This window comes from Oryza brachyantha, chromosome 5, assembly GCF_000231095.2.
Source record: "Oryza brachyantha chromosome 5, ObraRS2, whole genome shotgun sequence".
Classification (NCBI taxonomy): domain Eukaryota; kingdom Viridiplantae; phylum Streptophyta; class Magnoliopsida; order Poales; family Poaceae; genus Oryza; species Oryza brachyantha.
In genome coordinates, this window is record NC_023167.2 from 10,110,552 (window position 1) to 10,129,812 (window position 19,261).

General features: G+C 42.4%; 3 protein-coding genes across 9 annotated transcripts; 1 reads left to right on the forward strand and 2 right to left on the reverse strand.

Moving 5' to 3' along the window:
* Positions 1 to 280: 280 nt before the first annotated feature.
* On the forward strand, positions 281 to 5,202 carry LOC102716967. Its single transcript, XM_006654219.3, has 4 exons — positions 281 to 674; positions 2,688 to 2,752; positions 3,471 to 3,584; positions 4,739 to 5,202. Exons 2-4 carry the CDS (start codon positions 2,708 to 2,710, stop codon positions 4,835 to 4,837), a joined length of 258 nt encoding a protein of 85 aa, XP_006654282.1. The 5' UTR covers positions 281 to 674; positions 2,688 to 2,707; the 3' UTR covers positions 4,838 to 5,202.
* A 679-nt stretch (positions 5,203 to 5,881) lies between these two features.
* Positions 5,882 to 8,265, reverse strand: LOC102705915. The gene is made up of 3 exons (XM_015837516.2): positions 8,234 to 8,265; positions 6,427 to 7,821; positions 5,882 to 6,302 (listed from the first exon to the last, which is right to left on the reverse strand). The coding sequence occupies exons 2-3, from the start codon at positions 7,817 to 7,819 to the stop codon at positions 6,298 to 6,300; spliced, it is 1,398 nt and encodes a 465-aa protein (XP_015693002.1). The 5' UTR covers positions 7,820 to 7,821; positions 8,234 to 8,265; the 3' UTR covers positions 5,882 to 6,297.
* A 2,906-nt stretch (positions 8,266 to 11,171) lies between these two features.
* On the reverse strand, positions 11,172 to 19,171 carry LOC102706198 (TATA box-binding protein-associated factor RNA polymerase I subunit B). Of its 7 annotated transcripts, none has more exons than XR_005811849.1 (9): positions 18,472 to 19,171; positions 17,807 to 18,399; positions 17,563 to 17,722; positions 15,591 to 15,715; positions 14,245 to 14,718; positions 13,086 to 13,204; positions 12,075 to 12,167; positions 11,915 to 11,987; positions 11,172 to 11,632 (listed from the first exon to the last, which is right to left on the reverse strand). XR_005811849.1 is itself a non-coding variant. In XM_040524040.1 (5 exons), exons 1-5 carry the CDS (start codon positions 19,091 to 19,093, stop codon positions 14,284 to 14,286), a joined length of 1,935 nt encoding a protein of 644 aa, XP_040379974.1. In that variant the 5' UTR covers positions 19,094 to 19,171; the 3' UTR covers positions 14,238 to 14,283. The 7 variants fall into 7 exon arrangements, 1 of the variants encoding a protein (XP_040379974.1); XR_005811848.1 differs by having other exon boundaries at positions 11,172 to 11,715; XR_005811847.1 differs by having other exon boundaries at positions 11,811 to 11,987.
* Positions 19,172 to 19,261: the final 90 nt, after the last annotated feature.

A 19,261-nucleotide genomic window follows, 5' to 3' on the forward strand; every position in this document is an offset into this window, starting at 1 on the left:
AAATTTGTGAAAAATTTGAAGTTAAGCTGAATTTTCATCTGATCCCCTTTTCCCTTTCCCACAAGGGCAAAATCGTCTGATATACAAATAAAAGGGAAGAAAACTTATTGAAATTATCGGGGGATATACAAATGGTGTAATAAATAAGAGAGGTTGTTTAAAGATATATTTTAGAAAAGCCAAATTTTAAAATGGTATAATAAACGAAACCCTTTTGACAGTGACAAAATAGCAAAAATCTCTTTCCTCGTCCCTTCCCTTGCTCCGAACAGAACACGCGAAATTTATTTAGGGCCCACGCCGCCCTCCCGCTGCCGTCCCCGACCGCCGCCTCCCCTGGATCGACGCCGTCTCCCGAGCGCCTCCTCCGCTCCCCAGCGCCGTCGCCACTCCCAAGGGTCGCCGCCGCCCGCTGCCCCTGGTTCGCCGACGCCCCGGGCGCCTCCTCCGCTCCCCAGCGCCGTCGCCACTCCCAAGGGCCGCTGCCGCCCGCCGCCCCTGGTTCGCCGACGCCCCGGGCGCCTCCTCCGGCCTCTCAGCATCGCCGCCGCCACCAAGCAGACGAGTTTGTCGGCCGGCCTCCAGCACATCGTCGCCTGCCGGCCCGACCTTCCCCCCAGCCTCGCCGCCGCCGTTCCTGGGTCGCCACCGCCCCTAAGCATCACGCACAGGAGGTAAAAGAAAAAAAAAAAGGAACTCTACCTCTATTTGTACCAAGCTGCTGGAGTCATTATGCTTAATTAAAATTTGCACATATCCCATATGATTTGCATATATGCAACTATGCAAGCACATATAAAATCATGTAATTACAAGTGCAGAGCTTGGCGTGAAGGTAGGTACTGACCAGATACTCTATACATACTGAAATGTAACCAATTCTAAAGCTAGATACATGGATTAAAAAAAATATAATAATTGAGAAAGTATCTAAGAATGATAGAAGGAAATTTATGATTGGTTAAAAAGATTGTAGGTGTAAAAATTAAATAGAGAATGATTGTGATTATATGAGATGATGAAATTAATAAAAAAATAACTTTATTTTAGAACCAAGCCTGAGTGGCAGAAATCATTTTATGTTAGAACGAAGGATTACATAAAATTGATCAGAGATTGCTCTACTAATGCATAGTAGATTTGTATTTGAAAGTACTTTATTATAATTATACTAATTACTAAGTAATATATTAATGAAGTATTGATTTATTTTGTCCTAAAATAATTATCTGATGGTCTTTTATCAAAGTTTAAGACATCAAATTGACCCAATAGAAATGGAGCATGAGAAATTGACCCACGCACTGCCGCTGCCGTTCTCCCGTGCGGCCTTCTCCACACTACAACCACCCATGGCCACCTAATCCTTTCTTCCTCTTTATCTCCCCCCCCCCCCCAACCGACCCTAGCTGCTCCTCCGTCGGTGTCACCACTGCTCGTTGCCCCCATAGGCGAGCCCTACCCCTGGGCCGCCACTGTCCTGGTGTGTCTAAACTAGTGGAATCCTCCTCCACCCCCACCCCCATCTCAACCGGTCTTGGGTGTCACCGCCACCTCCTGGAAAGTCACCAAAACACGAGTGGCGGAGCAGATCGAGAGGTTTGCAAAATTTTGCCCTCAATTTCCATTCGGATGTTGTTTGTATTATCTTATCTGCTATAGGAACTAAATCAACTCCTTTTCGACACGCTCCCATCAATTTCGTCCCCTTTCGAGATGCTCTGGTCCATTAATTAAGGTTGTGAATGTGATTTGATTTGATTGTTCTAGCAGTAGGTCTTTCCCCAATTATTTAGTCGTTCTGTTCATCAACCTCCAGGTCCACCTTTAAGTCCACACCTGCTTACGTATTAATCCTGCAGGTTCTGTGATTGCAATAAGAACAGAACTTACTGTTGCTCCATTCTTGTTGTTTCTCTGTTCTTTAGGTGGTGAAGAAAAACCCGAAAGCTATGAATATATCTAATCGTTTGATGAGTGGTTTGTGGTTTCTCTTTATTTTGTGCTTATTCTTGGCATTTGATTTGAGTAAATTTCACAAAACCATAGGGTGTTATGGTCCAAGTTGCACAAAACGACATAGTTTTTGGCACCATGGTACATACCCAGGTAGTTTGGTCATAGAGTTTCATAAAACTACACATTTGACCAATTATTCTTTGGTAACTATTATTATGAATTCTAAAAAAAGTACATATTAAATTCATAAGTTATTTATTCCATCATACTGTATATAAGTTTTAGCCATATAAGTTTAAGCATTTTTATTTTGCTATGATGACAAGTCAAATTGATTAACGATGTTGTTTTGCAAAACTTTTGGACCATAATTGCCGGGGTTATGTGCCACATGCCAAAACTCCTGTGGTTTTTTGCAACTTGGACTATAATATCTTTGGTTTTGCAAAAATTACTTGACAAATTAATATGTTGGGAGATTTCAATCGGCAGTCATATTTTTATTTCTATATATGTCTTGGGTCTATTAACTGTGATGATAATAGCTAAATTATATTTGTCAAAGTTACTGCATTGCAATTTGCAAAGCATATCCAAACTGTATGCAATATAATTATCCACAGCTTTTGTTTACATTTATTTTGGAACCTGGAAATTATGGCTGCAAGTATCGTATAAGCACTATCCAGACAGCCATTTGCAGTTGATCTGTTCTCTTCTTTTAACAGAATAAGCTGAAACGTAAAGGATGGCTGCGCACAACACACCTATGACCTGTGAAGGTGACTATGAGGTAATAAAGAATATATTCCCAGTTATCTTTTGTGTCCCTGCTTTTCTACCAGAATTCAATTTGCACTAGTTTGGACACATTGTGGGGTTATTGCGTTGTTTACCAATTCATGCATATATGGCGCCCTTCTTGGTAAGGGGAAACACAAAATTTTAACTAACGTAATCTTCATTTGGTAGATACTGTTGGGTAGGTTATGATTAGCTTTTAATCGATGGTTGAGTTGGTTTCCTTGAATTAATGCTTATACTTTGGTTAGATTTGCTGATCATCTTGAATTTATACTTAAATTTGAGGTCAGATTTGTTAATTATGACATCTTCAATTTTTTGTAATCTTCAAAGTATAGTTTTGTTTTTTTGTAAAGTCTGGGCAGCTTTTAACCTGAGTTAATTTGATTTGAGAATATAGTGTGTTGGTGAGTCTGAATTTTTTCTGTTTTTGGGTGAGTAGCTGAGTCTAAAAGCTTGATAAAGGTCCTGTAGCAAACTGGAATCAGTCGTAGTACTGTTAGGCTGTTGATGAATAAGTAAATCGGGATTTAATAACGATGTGGAAATATTTCTTGGGAAATAATGTGGTTGGCAGGTTGTGATCCCATCCACATAAGCTTTATTTTTAAAATCACCTTCCCATCTAGATCTAAATTTTGTCAGCATTGCGTTTCATATTCGTCATTACGATGTGTTTTGCAGACTGAAAATAATGTGTTTTGCAGACTGAGCAGAAGAAGCAAGCCGCTGCAGATGTCCTTTTCCACTATTCACAATTTGTTATGGTTTGCATTGGTGAGGGTGTTCGCCCAACTGATTTGAGGTTGCATCTTATGAAGGTATTTTATGTGATCTCAATGATGTGACTTTGTCGTTTTAAGAATCGAGATGTATAATTTTGATAGTTAATTTGTTGTACGATTTTGATATGGTGGGCTGTGGCTGCTGCCTGCTTGGCAAGGTTGCAATGGCAATGCACATGCCAACAAGGCAGCAGCACTGCAGCAGAAGCTGGGCACTCATGTGGCATCAGTCAGTGCCTCAGTGACAATGCAAGCATATAGGCCTCAGCTAGAGTTTTTCAGCTGCTCCTACTGATTTCTATCTCCCTGCCGAATGCCCTATTTTGTCTAGTTCATTCTACCTAAAATTGTTGTTGTCCAACCTACCTCAAATGAATGTTTTCAACAGAATTAGTGGGTACTGTCCATGTTATTGATTTTCTGGCTTTAATACAGTTTCTTTGTAATTTAATGCTTTTCCGAATTTGGTTATTGATTGTGTACGACCTTTATCTGCTGTCACGCTGTTTAACAATCACAAATGATTTGTGTTTGTCAATAGATTTTTTATGTCAGTTCTGTAGGCCTGGGATGGAACCGTAGAATTATTCATTTCCTATTTGGTTTGCTATATTTAATTTCGTTCCAATTTATATTTACTTCCAATGATGAAATTGTTGGGTGTACATAGATTGCAGTTTATGCCCTGAGTGCTATTTGGCTTGAAAATATCATCTCCATTTTCATGCAAGACAATTCAACTAAAAAAGCTCTGAATTTATGACTGGCCTTCTAGGTACACAACACAAAGGAGGCTATTCAAGGCCTAAGAGACCATTCTAGTTGCATGCTGTTTGGTAGTGTTTGAGCCCAGTAGACTTAGATTTAAAGTGGTCCAAAGTCTTATGCAGTACTTAAGCGAACTATTGTCTTAGTAATGCACATGTCATTACTGGTCACCGCATTAGCCAGTCTGTAAATTAGTAGATGGTTTTTGCTAGCTTTAAGCACATGTCTCAGCTAGCACAACTGATACACATTGAGGTTTTCAGCTGCATTATTTTAACAGTTCATGCTAGTAACTATTGTGAAAACAGATTCTCAGCTGTTTTATTCTCTTTTCCCCCTTTTGTGTAATAGGGTTTAAAATGCTCGCTATAGTCCATAAGGCTCGTAACATGCTAACTCTGGCCCTCTTTTTCGCTTTTCAGGAAGTTTCAGGAATGCCAACTTCTCTAAAGAAAGAGCCACAACAGGCAGCTGCCTCTCCGGACTCGAGTGAACCATCTTCTTCAGGGACAACGAAATAAGACGAATAAGATATCCTAAGCACAATGAAAGATAGGAACTAAGGGTGATGCTTCTGATGAGCACTTGATTTGTAATAAATATAAATGTAAATATGTTTAGTATGTTTACCCCATAATCTGTAACGAAGGAACATGGATCATGATGTTTTTTTCTGATAGAGTTCTTGATTTGTCTAGCGCCCTTTCATGCTTAGTTTCTATTGCAAGTGTCGTGCTATACTGTAAATCTGTAATGCATAAGATGCATAATATCCACAGGTGTTAATACTGTTGATGAGATAGATAGCAGGGTTATATGCTGCAATGTTAAGCAATCAGGAGTCCATGTGAAACTATTCTCTGTCGTGTAAACATCTCACAGTAATTTGCTTGGTTTAAAGAACGAGCAGAAATTGCAATTTCTCATTTTACAAAGAGAACGCTGGTAGTGGTAGATATACCATGGCTGGGAAGAGGTTTGCTCAGAAGATGACATGAGACGGAGCTGCCAATTCTAGGAACAAAAAGAGCTGTGCCAGAAGTTGCATCCACTGTTGAGAAACTAGGCACCGGTCAAATATTAGGTGGAGAACATCTGCATTAGCATGAAAATTTTATTTACTTGTCTAAACCATGATCAATAACTACACGGCGTGTGGTTTATGTTTATACATTCTGACACTATTTGTACACTCCAAGTACTTTAAGACTGCTCTGCATATGCCAAAAATTCAAGCTCAAGTAAATATAAAACCATAAGAGGGAGTGAACAATAACAGGATTTCCAGGTAATCGAGGCAAAAGTAGACAATTGGAAAAAAACGCCTTTTGATCGTACCTCATAGAATGTTCATGGCCAACAATGACCAAAAAAGGGAAAAAGAAACAGATTACTCACCTGCATCTATTTTCCTTTGGCTATATCTCTGGATTTTACCATTCCTATTTTTCTCCTCAAAGATTGCAAAAACAAGATATTCACAGAACTGAGCATCTGCTCACATTTCAGATTTTTTTTTAAAACGAAATGAAAATCCACAGCAAAGTATATATCATCATCACAAAGCTTGTTTGGATCAACATGTATTACAGTAAAAACAAAACATACCTATATATGTTTTTCGTCAAAGTAATTGACAAACCAAAGAATTTTCTCCAAACCTATCGCTCAATTTACTATGTACTGCCTGCAGCGGGCAAACTCTTTCAGGAACTGAAACATGCTAAAGTTCTTAGCAGCAAACCTATATACCTCTGGTTTTTCGTGTTGTCTTGCAGAGCTGTTCAGCTTGGATTGAAGAAATAGCCAAGTGCAGCAGACGATTCGAAAGATCAACATCAGACACTATACAGAAAGAAGCCCTGGGCATCCATCTCTCAACTTCTCAACTGTTACTTTTATGCTATATTTTGTACTAGCTCCTATGTACACTTCATCTCTTCTTATTTCCTTTCATTTTTTGAGACATGAAGACGATCGTTCATCCTACAAAAGGAGAAAAACAGGTGGAGCTTAATGAGAAACTAAACGAGACAAAGCACACCATTTCTAATGAAGCAAGATTTCAGAGCAAATATTTGTTGGCGTCAGAGGTGATATTTTCACTTGCCTGAGTTTCTGAACAACCATCTGGCATAGCCGAGGACTGATGGTCTCTCCTGTGGCTCCGACACAGCCGCCTCAGGATCCCACCTGGACCACGAGCCAGTGCCACCGTCGCCCCTGGAGCTCAGTTCCAAGCTCCCAGTAGTTGTGCGCCGTGAGGAGTAGGACGACACTGGCAATTCCATTGCAGCGGAACAGCTGGTGGGGAAGACGGTGCATCTCCCAGAGAGTGTGGCCAAAGAAGAGCGGAGCCACCCGCGAGAGCCCCCAGCATCGGCTGCCACCTCTTCATCAGCAGGCAGGACTGGCAGTGGCAGCTTCACCTGTGTCTGAAGAAGAACGCCATGCGAGACGTCAGCACCGAGGTGGCCGCTCGAGCCCAGGCTCCAGCTTCCGGTGGTGCGGCGCGAGGAGGACGACCTCGACCCCGGCGCCACCGCTGCGGTGGCGCGGCTGCCGGAGCACGCCCTCCAGCTATCGGAGAGCCTGTCTAGCGAGGAGCGGAGCCACCCACGAGAACCCCCCACTGCCTCCGCCACCTCCTCGCCAGGCGGCGCAGGCGCCACCAGCGTCTGCGACTCGATGTCGTACTCATCCAGGCAGAAGGTTGGAGCAGGGTTACTGCAGCGGATGCTCATGGAATCATGGCACAGTGGGCAGCGTAGCAGCGGCATGACGACACGGCTGCGGAGCCAGCCGACGATGCAGCGCTGATGGAACATGTGGGAGCAAACCGGGAGGGTGAGGAGCACCTCAGTAGGGAGAAGCACTTGTTTGCAGAAGAAGCAGGCCGCCGTGCTGTTGTTCATCATTGTCTTCGACGGTGAAGGTTGCAGTGAGATCAGGTCCATGATCACCTGCTCGACCTCCGGCAGAGACGGAGCAGATGGCACCAGCATCGGCGGCACCATGGCAGCAGCTGGGGTAGCCGAGGGTGTCATCAATCCAGCCGCTCCCTGCACTGCCCCTTGTGCAGAGTTAGTCAATGCCATAGCAGGGGCTTTGCCGGCATCGCCTGGAGCTGAAGAGGCCACGGCCATCTCCGGCCAGGCTCTGACGCTGGAAGCACTGGCCCTCGGCGACGAACCAACAGCCGCAACTGCCGCGCGCCACATCTGAGACATCGTTGATGATGAAGACGACGACGAGGCCCTCGGGGACAAGCTACAGCGGGGGGAGAATGATGAGAAGGACAGGCGGCGACGGCGGTGGTAACTGCGTCGAAAGACCACAATTGCAATGGTCACGACGGCCGTGCTGATGACGACGAGGACGACAATGGCAATGCTGGAGCCTATGGACGGCGACGACGGCGTGGCTGAAGGCGGCAGGCTCGGCACAGAGGGATACACTACAAGCTCCGGCGGCGGAGGTGGGAGAAGGGGACCAGGTAGCATACCTGGAGCAGAGAAACCAAATCATAATTATTCCCAAATCTGATGCTAATTCACAAAATTGACTGAATAGAGATCAGAGGTAGAACGACGGATCACGGTGAAAGTTTTGTGAAAATAAAATGACAAAACATTTGAAATTTTAAACTAATCGCACGAGCGGAACACAAATTTCGAACTGATTGAAGCAACCTGATACCCCAATCCCACCTTCCAGCTAAAAATTTCCTGAAAAATTCCACATCGGTAGCGAGCGGCAACCCAATTACACACGTAATTCGATCAGATGATCCACTCCAATTCCATTCCCGAACACATCGCACCAACCCGAAGCTCAACTGCTGGAAACTACAATCTCGAATCCCTATCCCCCTAGGAGACGAGGAGACGACACGAGCAACGGCAGCAAGTACCAACCTGACGCATCGGCGCGGCGGCGTGGAGGAGGATCGACGTCGAGGACCCGTAGCAACGCAACTGATCGGCGTGGGGGCGCTTCGCCGCACGGACCTGAAGTAGAAGGGGGAGGAAGAGGAGGTTAGTGCTAGGGTTCCGGAGCGACGAGGCTGCACGGAGAGGTGGCCGGAGGCACCGTCATCGATCGAGGAGGAGGAGGGGGAGGAGGCCGGGCCTGGCATCGATCGCGCGTAGCAGTCCGTACCTCCGTGAAGGTGAAGGTCGAGGCGGAGGCGGCGGCGGACGGGAGAAGGGGAGGGAAGCGGGTGGCTGCTCCGGTAGCCGCGTCCGGTGGATTCCGCGGAGAGAGCCGAGACGAAGGCGGTGGCGGTAGCGGAGGTGGGGTGGGGGGGGGGGGGGGGGGGGGGGGGGGGTTTGGAATGGCGACCTGCGCGGGAGGTTTATCGGGGGCCCGCAGGTCAGTGTCCGTGGACAGAAGGGGTGGGATTTTTATAGGCGTCGTCTGCATAGGCCTCAGCTACGGCCCATCCACGTGTATGAGGCTGGACTGGAAATTACGGCCTGCAAGTTGATGGGCTGCAATTCCGTCCCATCCAAACATGATGCGGATTCAGTGACATTCTCGATGACATTCTGTCACTGACATGCGAGTCTCATATGGGTCCAGACACATATAGGATTCACATGTCAGTGACAGAATATCATCGAGAATGTCACGGATAATGTCACTGAATCTGAATCCATACAAACAAGGCCTGAAAGCATGGGCAGGGATAACAATGGTTCAGAAACGGGAAAAAGTCCATCAAAGGTCCTTCAACTTAGAAGGAAGTCTGTTTTTCGTCTCTTAACCAAAATACCAGAAAATGGTTACAATGACCTGAGTAACACCTAAGATCCTGGGTTCAAATCTTCATAGGAGCATGAATTTTAAATTGGGTATTTGAGTGGCTAAATTCTCTACTTGGACTAAGTTTCTGAGTTTTCCGAGTGGATATAGAGGCCGGGTAAAAATATCCTTTAAAAAAATTAAGTATGATTAAGGAGCTAGGTTTCTCTAGCTAATCATAAATTAATTAGTTGCTAATTGCGTCTCCTGCGCCGACCTCGCCGGCTGCGTCGAGTACCCGGTCCTCTCGGGCCGCCGCGACGCCCGCGTCTCTCTCGACGAGGTGCTCGTCAACAACGTCCCCGGCCCGACCTTTAACGTCAGCGACCTCGTCGAGAGCTTCGCGCGCAAGGGCCTCACCGCCTCTACAACTTCAGCGGCGAGGCCGGCAGGACAGACCCGGCCATCGACCCGGCGTACGCCGAGCAGCTCAAGTACCGCTGCCCGCCGCCGACCAGAACGACCCCACCACCGTGCTGCTCGACCCGGTGACGCCGACTACCTTCGACAACCAGTACTACAAGAACTTGCTGGCGCACAAGGTGGTGCTCCACTCCGACCAGACCTGCTCGACAACCGTGGAGGGCCGGCCTCGTCAAGTTCCACCTCCGCCGCCGACAAGGTGCGCGGGGAGGTGGGAGCCGGCGAGGGCGTGCGACGAGGGGGCGGAGCACGGGCGCGGCGGCCTCCGATGATGCTGCTTCGCTCATCGCTGGATATGGAGGCAGAATCGGAGCCCTATCAGGTTGGAGCGACAGGAGAGTAAGAAGAGAGACAGAGGAGAGGAAGGGAGCGAAGGGGAGGAAAAAAAAGAAAATCCGGACAAATGGGACCCACCGAACATCATCTTAGCCAAATCAGTGAAAAATTTAGTCAAAAGACCTTTTGTGAATGGGTTATATAAGTTTAAAGGTACATATTTATGGTATTCTGATTAAAGGACGAAAAATAGACTCGTCTTTAAGTTGAAGGAGCTTAGGTAGATTTTTTCCTTTAGAAAGGAGCTCTACCAAGTTTCTTTTATATATTTTTTCGGAATCATAATTGAAAATCTCTATATACAAAAAGGGAGTTGAATATTATCAAATACAGTTAAGAAGCGAATAATGTGATGAATATTTATTGGAATATAAAATACTGTTATAATGGATTCCTCAAATCAATGAAGGGTTATAAACTTATTGTATATCAAAGAATAGAACAAATTGTTTAATATTTAGCAATATACATATGAAAATATCATATAGTCACAATATAAACTAACAATATTAATTAGCTCGTTACAAAGAACTACTATAATAAATATATTATATTATTCTGACAGAAGATCATATTTTAGAATTTGTATTAAATAGCATAGCTCACAATAAATAACATGATTCTTTAGTTTTTACTACCATGGATTTTAGTTTTTTTCAAAATAAACAATTTTAAATTTAGAATTAGCAAATATGAAGTTGTCTTCATCTTAAAATCACAAATTAGTATTTTATAATTTAGTTGTAAAGTAAAACAAGAAGATAATACTAGTCTTGCAGTTTTGTAGTAAGATCCCATATTTTAAAACTAAAAAAATTTTCAAATGAATTCGGCTAAATCTATGGGCCTAAACTATAAGTTACTCACGTCATTTTTTATTCGACGCCGTTGACTTTTAATGTAGGTTGACCATTCATATTATGCAAAATTATAAGTTATGTTTAAAGTTCATTCAGTAATAAACTAAATCATCATAAAATATTTAATAATTATATATAACTTTTAAACAAAACAAATGGTCAAATATAGAATCAAAAGTCAACGATATTAAATAAAAAAAACGAAAGGAATAGTTTGGAATGAGCTAGCCTTTTTCTGGAATTGTCCAATTAACTATCGGACAAATATACGTGTAGTTTCTAGCTGAATACAAATTCCAGCGTATATTAGCCTTACAGTATTCATTTTCATTTTCGAGAAAAGAAAATCTGAATCCAAATCCGTTTTCAAGACTGTCCAAAAAAAATCCATCCGACACTTTGTTTTTGAAATACCGTCCATATCCCGAAAACTATCGAACCGATTTCAAATCCGTAAGCAAGAGTGATAATTGACCCAGATCAACTAGCGTAGCTTAGCTATCACTTGCCTTCTCAAACAGGCAATCTACCTACTGAAAACTGCAGTTAGATGATTTATTTTTCAAATAAGAAAAGCCTCACCAGGAAATTAAGGACCCTTCTGAAACAGGCAATGTAGCTTATTAGCTGCTTCCAGAAACTTCATTTCATAAGAGCAACAAGTCTGCCCCTGATACGATTTGAAACACTAGCACAAACCTAAGCTGTTAACACCTGAAAAATCTGAAAGCAAGCCAACAAATTTCTTTTGGAGGCAATTCCAGCATCGACGACTCAAGAGAGATGCTTCCACGCTCCTAGTGCAAGTAGTGTGTTCATGTGACTTCCCTGGAATGAGCTGAAAGGTGCTGGGTGGAGTCTTGTTCGAGGGGTAGCTGCCCATGAGTGCACCTGAAATCCCACACGCAAAACACAGCTGATTGATAGCTTACAGTTGTACCACGGTTGCAAGAAGGTATCATGCACACTGGTGCCTGGAAATAAAGACAGGAGCACTTAGGGAAAATAGCTCCATCCAACTCTTAACACCGCCGGTAAATGTAAGAAAACAAATAACAAAACGGGTTACATTAGTTTGAAATGAATATCACATGCAGGAGGAACCAGACGCATCTCTTGGTAGAGCAGGAAAAAATCACTCATGGTAACAGAAACTTGGGTAGTGGAACTGACAATGCACATAGATGCCCCAGAAACTGAGCTAAGCGCATGCTCTAATGCAAAGTTCGGCTGGCATTCTGGCTTTCTGCATTGCAACAAATCATGTTGATGATGAGTTTAATGGCATAGCTGCTAGAAGTTGGACCAAAGGATGTTGATGGAAACCACTGACCACACTTTGGTGAGTTGCTTGATCGATGGAATATTGGCATGCGAAGATGAGCAGGAACGACTGGAATTATCTAGGTCGTCAATTTACCTGTACCTGCAAAACAGTCGATCAAGAGCACAACAGTAAATATAATCAAAATAGCTGATAAACATTTTTGAACACATCATATGCAATGTGTTGCTGAATATGGATTTCCTTCCCATATGTGTAAATAAAACGGTAACAACCGTGCAGGTTCCCGAAGAAGAGATAAAAACTGATTTAGGATTTGCCACTCCCAATACTAGCAATTGATGATTTTGCCACTAGTGAGGAGTGGTACATCATCACATTCTTGCCTATGTTAGCATCACGTCCAAAAAGTTAGGAGACAAAGATCAAAGAAAATCTACAATAAGAAAACAAAATTTAAAATAATCAGAAATCCGTGCCTTTCCATTAGCTGGAAACAGATGGGGCAGGATAACAGGAGCAAGAGAGAACGACTGGAAGAAACAGCCCACTCCCGTCAGCTAGTGGGCACAAAGTAAACCTATGATTCTAACGTGTGCAGACAATTTTGTTGTGTGTTGAATTAATAGTTAAGAGATGCCCTTGGGCTACCTTACTGCTTTGAGATTTTTAAAATAATCCTCACACTAATTCTGCTTTCTACTGAATAGCATACTGATAGTCACATACTGATCATCTACAAATGTTTCCTGTTAGAAAACAGCCAAATATATGCAAAAGCTCCTTCCGGAGTACTCCTTTGATACTTCAAAGTAGCTCATCTTCCTTAAGGGGTTGTATATTGATTATTACATAAGAACAACAATTGGTCCATGTCTAGATGTAATGAGAACAAATGTAGTAACATAAAGGCATTAAGTTTTAAGACAAAACTAGGTACTACCTTCATCCCAAAACATAAGTGATTTTGGCAAATAGAAGGCATAGTTAAAATCCCTTATATTTTGGGATAGAGGTAGCATAATAGTACGATGCATGTAGGAATGAGAGAAGCCTTACTCTGTACTACCAGCCTGCTCTGAATTAAGAACAGCTCCATGGGCCACTCCATCCAAATCACTTTCCTCATGTACATGGTTTCAGGGAGTTGGGGTGACATTCCATGTTTAAAGGAAGATCTAATTAAGAATCATGTGCACGAGTTAGAAAGAAAACAACAAGGTGAACTATATCTATACCACTTTAAAGAAGGTAGTGGTAGTGGTAGTGAAAACATAAACCCATTCTAAATTTTGCAAATTACCCCTTGAGCTTCTTAATATTAAAAAATGATCAAATCTAAATGGATAGCCTCATATAAAAACAAATCAAGGTAAATATTCCCTACAGTAAAATAATGGATATATTTTCTTTTATCTGGCAAAGCACGGCATTTAACTAGTAGGCAATAAATAATTAACTGCCAAAGAAAAATCATTTAATTTACCAGCAATGCCAGAAAAGAATACCACTTATAAATAACACATCATTATCAGTTCTTGATGACTAGTTGCACACCATTAGGTAAAATCATTCAAATAGAAAGCTCTAGATGTCTTCAACTACATGGTCAAATAGGGCTGCACCTAACATTTTGGGACCCTTACAAGTGTACCTTGCACCGTGTTATTGGTCATATAGCAACTTCAACTATAGAAGTGTAAAAGTGGCCATTTACTTCTGCAAGTATGTCGGGTACCAAATGATTTAAGGAGAAAAAAAAGCAAGAGAATTGCCATCAGGCCAGGCATACTACCAAAATTTTACTCTAAACCATCTCTTAGTCAATATTTCACTTTGGACCAGCTATAGGAATGCTATGTTCTTTGTTAATCTGGTCCTCAAACCTTGAGAAAAGTTTAAAAGGTAGAGATACATCTCAATTAACAGCACTGCGGTTTCTTAGAAGAGGAGATAAATGCATGGACAGTAAATATGGGCTAACAACAAACCCTTTTAGCAGTAGATACATAAGTTAGCATTGATCATGAGACAACTACTACAAAATTGTTCCCCACCCAATGTTGGTATGGATTGATTCTCTTGAATCCTAACAGGTAACAACAAATGAGTACTTTATTGAATTGCTGAGGAGGGGGCAAATCCTTGTGGAAGTAACAGTAGTGCTAGCCTGCTAGCTGACCAAATTACTCGAGGAAACAAAAAAAGTGGTACTCACAGTTAACATATTGGCACGGTATAACAATAGATCAAAGCTTCAATCTGATACAAGCTCATCACTTGCTTCACCATGGAGGTTCTGTAAGGTGTTCAAGCTTCTCCCTATTCTTTCTTCTATCAAAGCAAGTCTCCTCTCAAGTTTTAAAACACCATTATGCAAAATTCTAACATCAACTTCTGCAAGCTTTGCAAAAGAGCGTAGCAATATGTAATAATCAGCATGTACAACATAGTTCAGACTACCATATAACACCTTCCTTCTATAATGAAGATAACCATCTGAAAACAGCCGTTTCCTTGGAGGCATATAACAAAATCCATTTTCTTCCATTTCTGACTTAATGCTTTGTAATGCAGAATTCCGTGGTGGTGCAGAAAAGCACTTTGCGTCAGCAAAAGTTCCATCTCGACAGCGTTTGTTCACTCCATTTGTAGTTCTCATTTCTTCCTGACTTAGTTTTGCATTCTCATCCTGCAAATCAACATCATAGGCAGTTACATAAGCCAGAGATGGAAACCAATGTAGTGCAAAATACATAATTAAAAATAGCTATGATGCTATCATGTAACTCCCATCAGTTTAGCCATTGAAATCACAGTTAGTTTTCTTGAAAAAGACGAGTAGTCCTCAAGGCGATTAACATCACTATGAATTTCAGGCTCAAAACCAATTGGCCCTCCTAACATTTATTGTTTGACTGGGATTCCTAAATTTTCCCTTTTAGCACCAAATTAATTCTACAAATATCCACATCTGCTACTATACAGTGGATTGGATATGCCACATCTAGCTAACCAGGGAACAGTCACTGTTTAGTATTTGCAGGTTGAAAATTCAAATTTCAGGCTTCAAGTGTGAATTTATGACTTCACCAGTTAACATGGAATTCCCAGGTAAAGGTTGCAAGATTGACATTTTGGAGCTGCAAACTGGAATAATATAACTGGAAACTTTTCACTGAAAGTTTGTATGATCGAAGTTAAGAAGAGTTCATTAGATAGTTAACTACTGAAAATTTTGTCTACATAGAAGCTCCCTCAGATATTCTTTTGAACAACTTGTCGCGAAATAACAAGCATAATAGAACCTTATTAGTGGTTTGCAACAGATATTAAAGTCCTAAATAGAGGTCACTCAAATATAGTGATCTAGCATGTGAGAAGGAAAACATTAAAACTAAGCAGTAAGAAAATGTCGGGCATTTAAGAGGTTACAGTGAGGTAGAAGTACTGCTCATTATCTAGAGAATAAAAGGAGGATAAACAGTAGCCATTATTGTCTCTATCCAGTTAATGGCTTAATGAAAATAAGTTCTGACAATATTACCAAACCAAGATCATTACCTCTTTCCCTTTGTACATATCCCAAAAGATATCTACTATGTGCTCCTCTTCAAGTGAAAATGTAATCCCGGTAAAAATAACCTCTTTGCAGTATTTGAGATAAGAATGAAGTTCCTTTGAATAGTCTGTAGAATTAAGAAAGAAACATTGAGTTAATTTTGCACCATAACTAGCACTGTGCTCATGCATTGCGATGGGCCCCAAACAAATATGATATAGGATCCAAAGTTAGAGATGCAACAAAACAATTATACTCAAACCCGATTTCCATTACCTGGCATTTTTGACCATTTTACGTTGTTTGCAAATACTTGGCACTTCACAATTCCCAAAGCGCACCTTCTACTTATGTTCTCATTAATTTGCCACATTAGTTATAGATGGTGTTTTGGTCATATGATATAAAAAGGAATGACTGCCTAAAACAAGCTTCCCTTAGTTGAAAGTGTCAAACAAACACAAACACATGTAACATATATGACCACAGGAGATCAATCAACCACCTCATATGTGCATGTCAAAACAATACATTTTTTTATCAAAATAAAAACGTACTCCCTCTGTTTCAGCTTATAAGTCATTTTGAGTTTGTTCTAAGTTAAACATTTTCAAATTTGACCATTGATTATAGAAAAATGTACTACCATCTACATCACTAAATTAATTTTATTAAATCCACCATTGAACATATTTTTGTTAATATATTTATTTTCTATTGGGAATGTTGCTATATTTTTCTATAAAATTAGTCAAACTTGAAGAAGTTTGACTTAAGACAAACCAAAAGTGACTTATAATATGAACCAGAGTGAGTACCAACAAACACATATCTACATATAAAGACAAGTATCTTGCGGAGTCCCAAAATAGTGCCATCCAAGAATGTGTGTAGTCAAACAAATTATAATGTAGACCAAAACTATGGGTACAAATTCGATGTGGCTAGATGAAAGTGACATGAATAAATTTGTGGACCGATATGCTTTCCTATATTGTACTTGTCTAATGTTTGAAAATATATTAGGGAAAAAATCTATGGCCAAACTCACATCATATTGATTTGCACGAATGAAAGAAGTTAGGAAACTAGTGATTCCATTTCTCCATACTAAAGTGAAATTTAAACATTGTTATATGCACAAAGAATTATCTTAATTGAAACGCTATTAAAGGTGCTCCAAGATTCTGCATAAGGTTGAATTTTTTCTCTAATGCTGTACATATTCTGATACGGTATCCTTTTATAAGACTACCTAAAGGTAATGAAGAAGAAGAGTCAAGTCCACCAATGGGTGATTACTGATTGATGCATTATTTTTGAAATTTCATAATGGTGGTGACTAATGCACAGGTCCAAGTGGGGAAGTAATGAAGTATTATGCATAACATCTAGAAAATATGCAAATTTATTTATTGCCTAGGCATAAATCCACAAATGACAGGCATATGTCGATTAATTACTTGATGTCATGCGAGCTATCACCCTTTACTACTAAGAAAAAGCCATTCTACATTCTGAGATACATTAGCACTTGTTCCCGTACACACCCCTACTACAACAATTCAAGTATACCTTTTACAAGAGGAAATTAGTGGCTATAATCACAAGAAAGTAATTTTACATAATGATATCATGCATCATGACATAGTTATGGTGCTAGGAGCTAGAATTACATGTATCCAGTAATGCATAGAGTATAGGAAAATAGTTTTAACTAGCAATGAGCAGCATATGCATGACTAAACCTGATGTGAACATAGCAATGAAAGGATGATGCAGATATTAGGCAATGACCATCAAAAGTTAACATAGTTATGGTGCTAGGAGCTAGAATTACATGTATTTAGTAATGCATAGAGTTTAGGAAATAAGTTTTAACTAGCAATGATCAGCATACACATGACTAAACCTGATGTGAACATAGCAAGGAAAGGATAATGTAGATATTAGGCAATGATAATGAAAAGTTACCATGTCCAACATCAATTTTATCATGAGAAGTTGCAAGAGTGCACAACAATTCTCTTGCATCAAACTCCTTGTGCTCATTGCTGCTGTTGTCAGGCTTTAAAGAATGTGGCGGACTACCTTCAGAATCAGACCCATCTGCAGTTTCTGTCTGTGCAATACTCTAGAAAGGAATGGAGTTCAATTAATCAGTATTTACCATAAGCTCTAGACAACTTAAAGAGTGCTGCCTATATGGAAAACTCACCTCCCATATCCCTTGTCCATTGATGCCATACAAGACTCTTAGAGACACTATTAGTATAGCCATTACACAAATCCGGGTGGGGACTCTAGCAGGATTACTGGACAACCAAAGTTCTGCAGGCATTGCCCACTCATAAATGCGACATGCGTGAGGGAGGATTTTTTCAATTGGTAGAGACAGCACCTTTAAGAAGCGCTGGGCAATCGAGTAGAAATTAACAGAAGGCAGCAACAGGCCTATCCTCTCTGCTATGGAGCCAGCTGCAGCTTCCAGTTGCCATGCTCCAATCACTCGAGTTGGCCTGAACAGCTGCCTTGAATCTAAAGAACAGTGGTTTACAGAACTTCCAAGAAGCCTGTCCACTTCGGTAAACACTGCCATATAAGGAAGCTTTGCCTCCATTACCCACCGGTAAATGTCAGTTGGTAGGATGGTTTCCCGGGCAATATGACAGGCAAGGAAACAAACAGCCAGTGTTGAGTACACAGGTAACATCGTCCTCAATGAGCGCAGAAACAAGAACTCAACTCTGCACTGATTTTTTCGGGCATTGGTCTTCAACACAAACTTCAAGTCTAGGGTGTTGTGGTCGTCTGCACACAAAAGATGCATTCATGTCAAGTTTGTTCTGTTTTTCTGATGGCAACTACTAAAACAATTGTCACCTTCACAGGCAGTAGGCATCTGACTCTCCGTGGCCGCGGCATTGGCAAGCACATTCTGCGCCCACATTTCATCGAATACCTTGGACGCAGCCACCCAACGCAGCCAGATGGTGCCCGCGAGGCCAGCCACGAGCGATCCCACCCGGTGCCGCTCCACCAGCGCCTCCAGCTGCCTCTGCAGGATCACCTGCAGCCCCCGCACGTAGCGCCACCGGACCTGCGCCGCCAGACCATCCGGCTGGCCCCACGTGTCGGCACCAGGCGCGAAGTCCCGCGGCTCGCTCGGCTCGCCCAACTCGTCCATCTCGTCGAAGCCCAGGGCGGCGGCCGGGGCGCCGTGAGGGGCTGGGATGGATTTGGGGGTGAAAAGCTTGGGGGTCGGGGTGGGCTGGGTCTGGACGTGGCCGGGTGTGATGGGGAAGTCGAAGATGTTGGTGGCGGTGTCCTGGGTGGAGGTGTGGATGGCGGAGCACTGCCGGCACGCGAAGAACCCGTCCTCGGCGTCGTCCGGGCCGTACTCGTCGCCGTGGCCGCAGTACTCGCAGACAAGGCGGATGCGGCTGCCGTCGCCCCCATAGTGGCCCGGCGAGTCGCCCCCGCCACCGCCGCCGTATTCTTCCATGGGGTGAGGCGCAGGCCCGGCAGGGAGCGGCGGCGGCGGCGCCGGTGCGCGCGCGTGGGGGGAGAGCAGAGCAGAGCGGCGGCGCTAGCGATGGGGATGGATCGATCGTGCGGGAGGCGGAGAGAGCTAGCTTTGGTCGTGTACAGACTGTGCACGAATCTCAAAGTA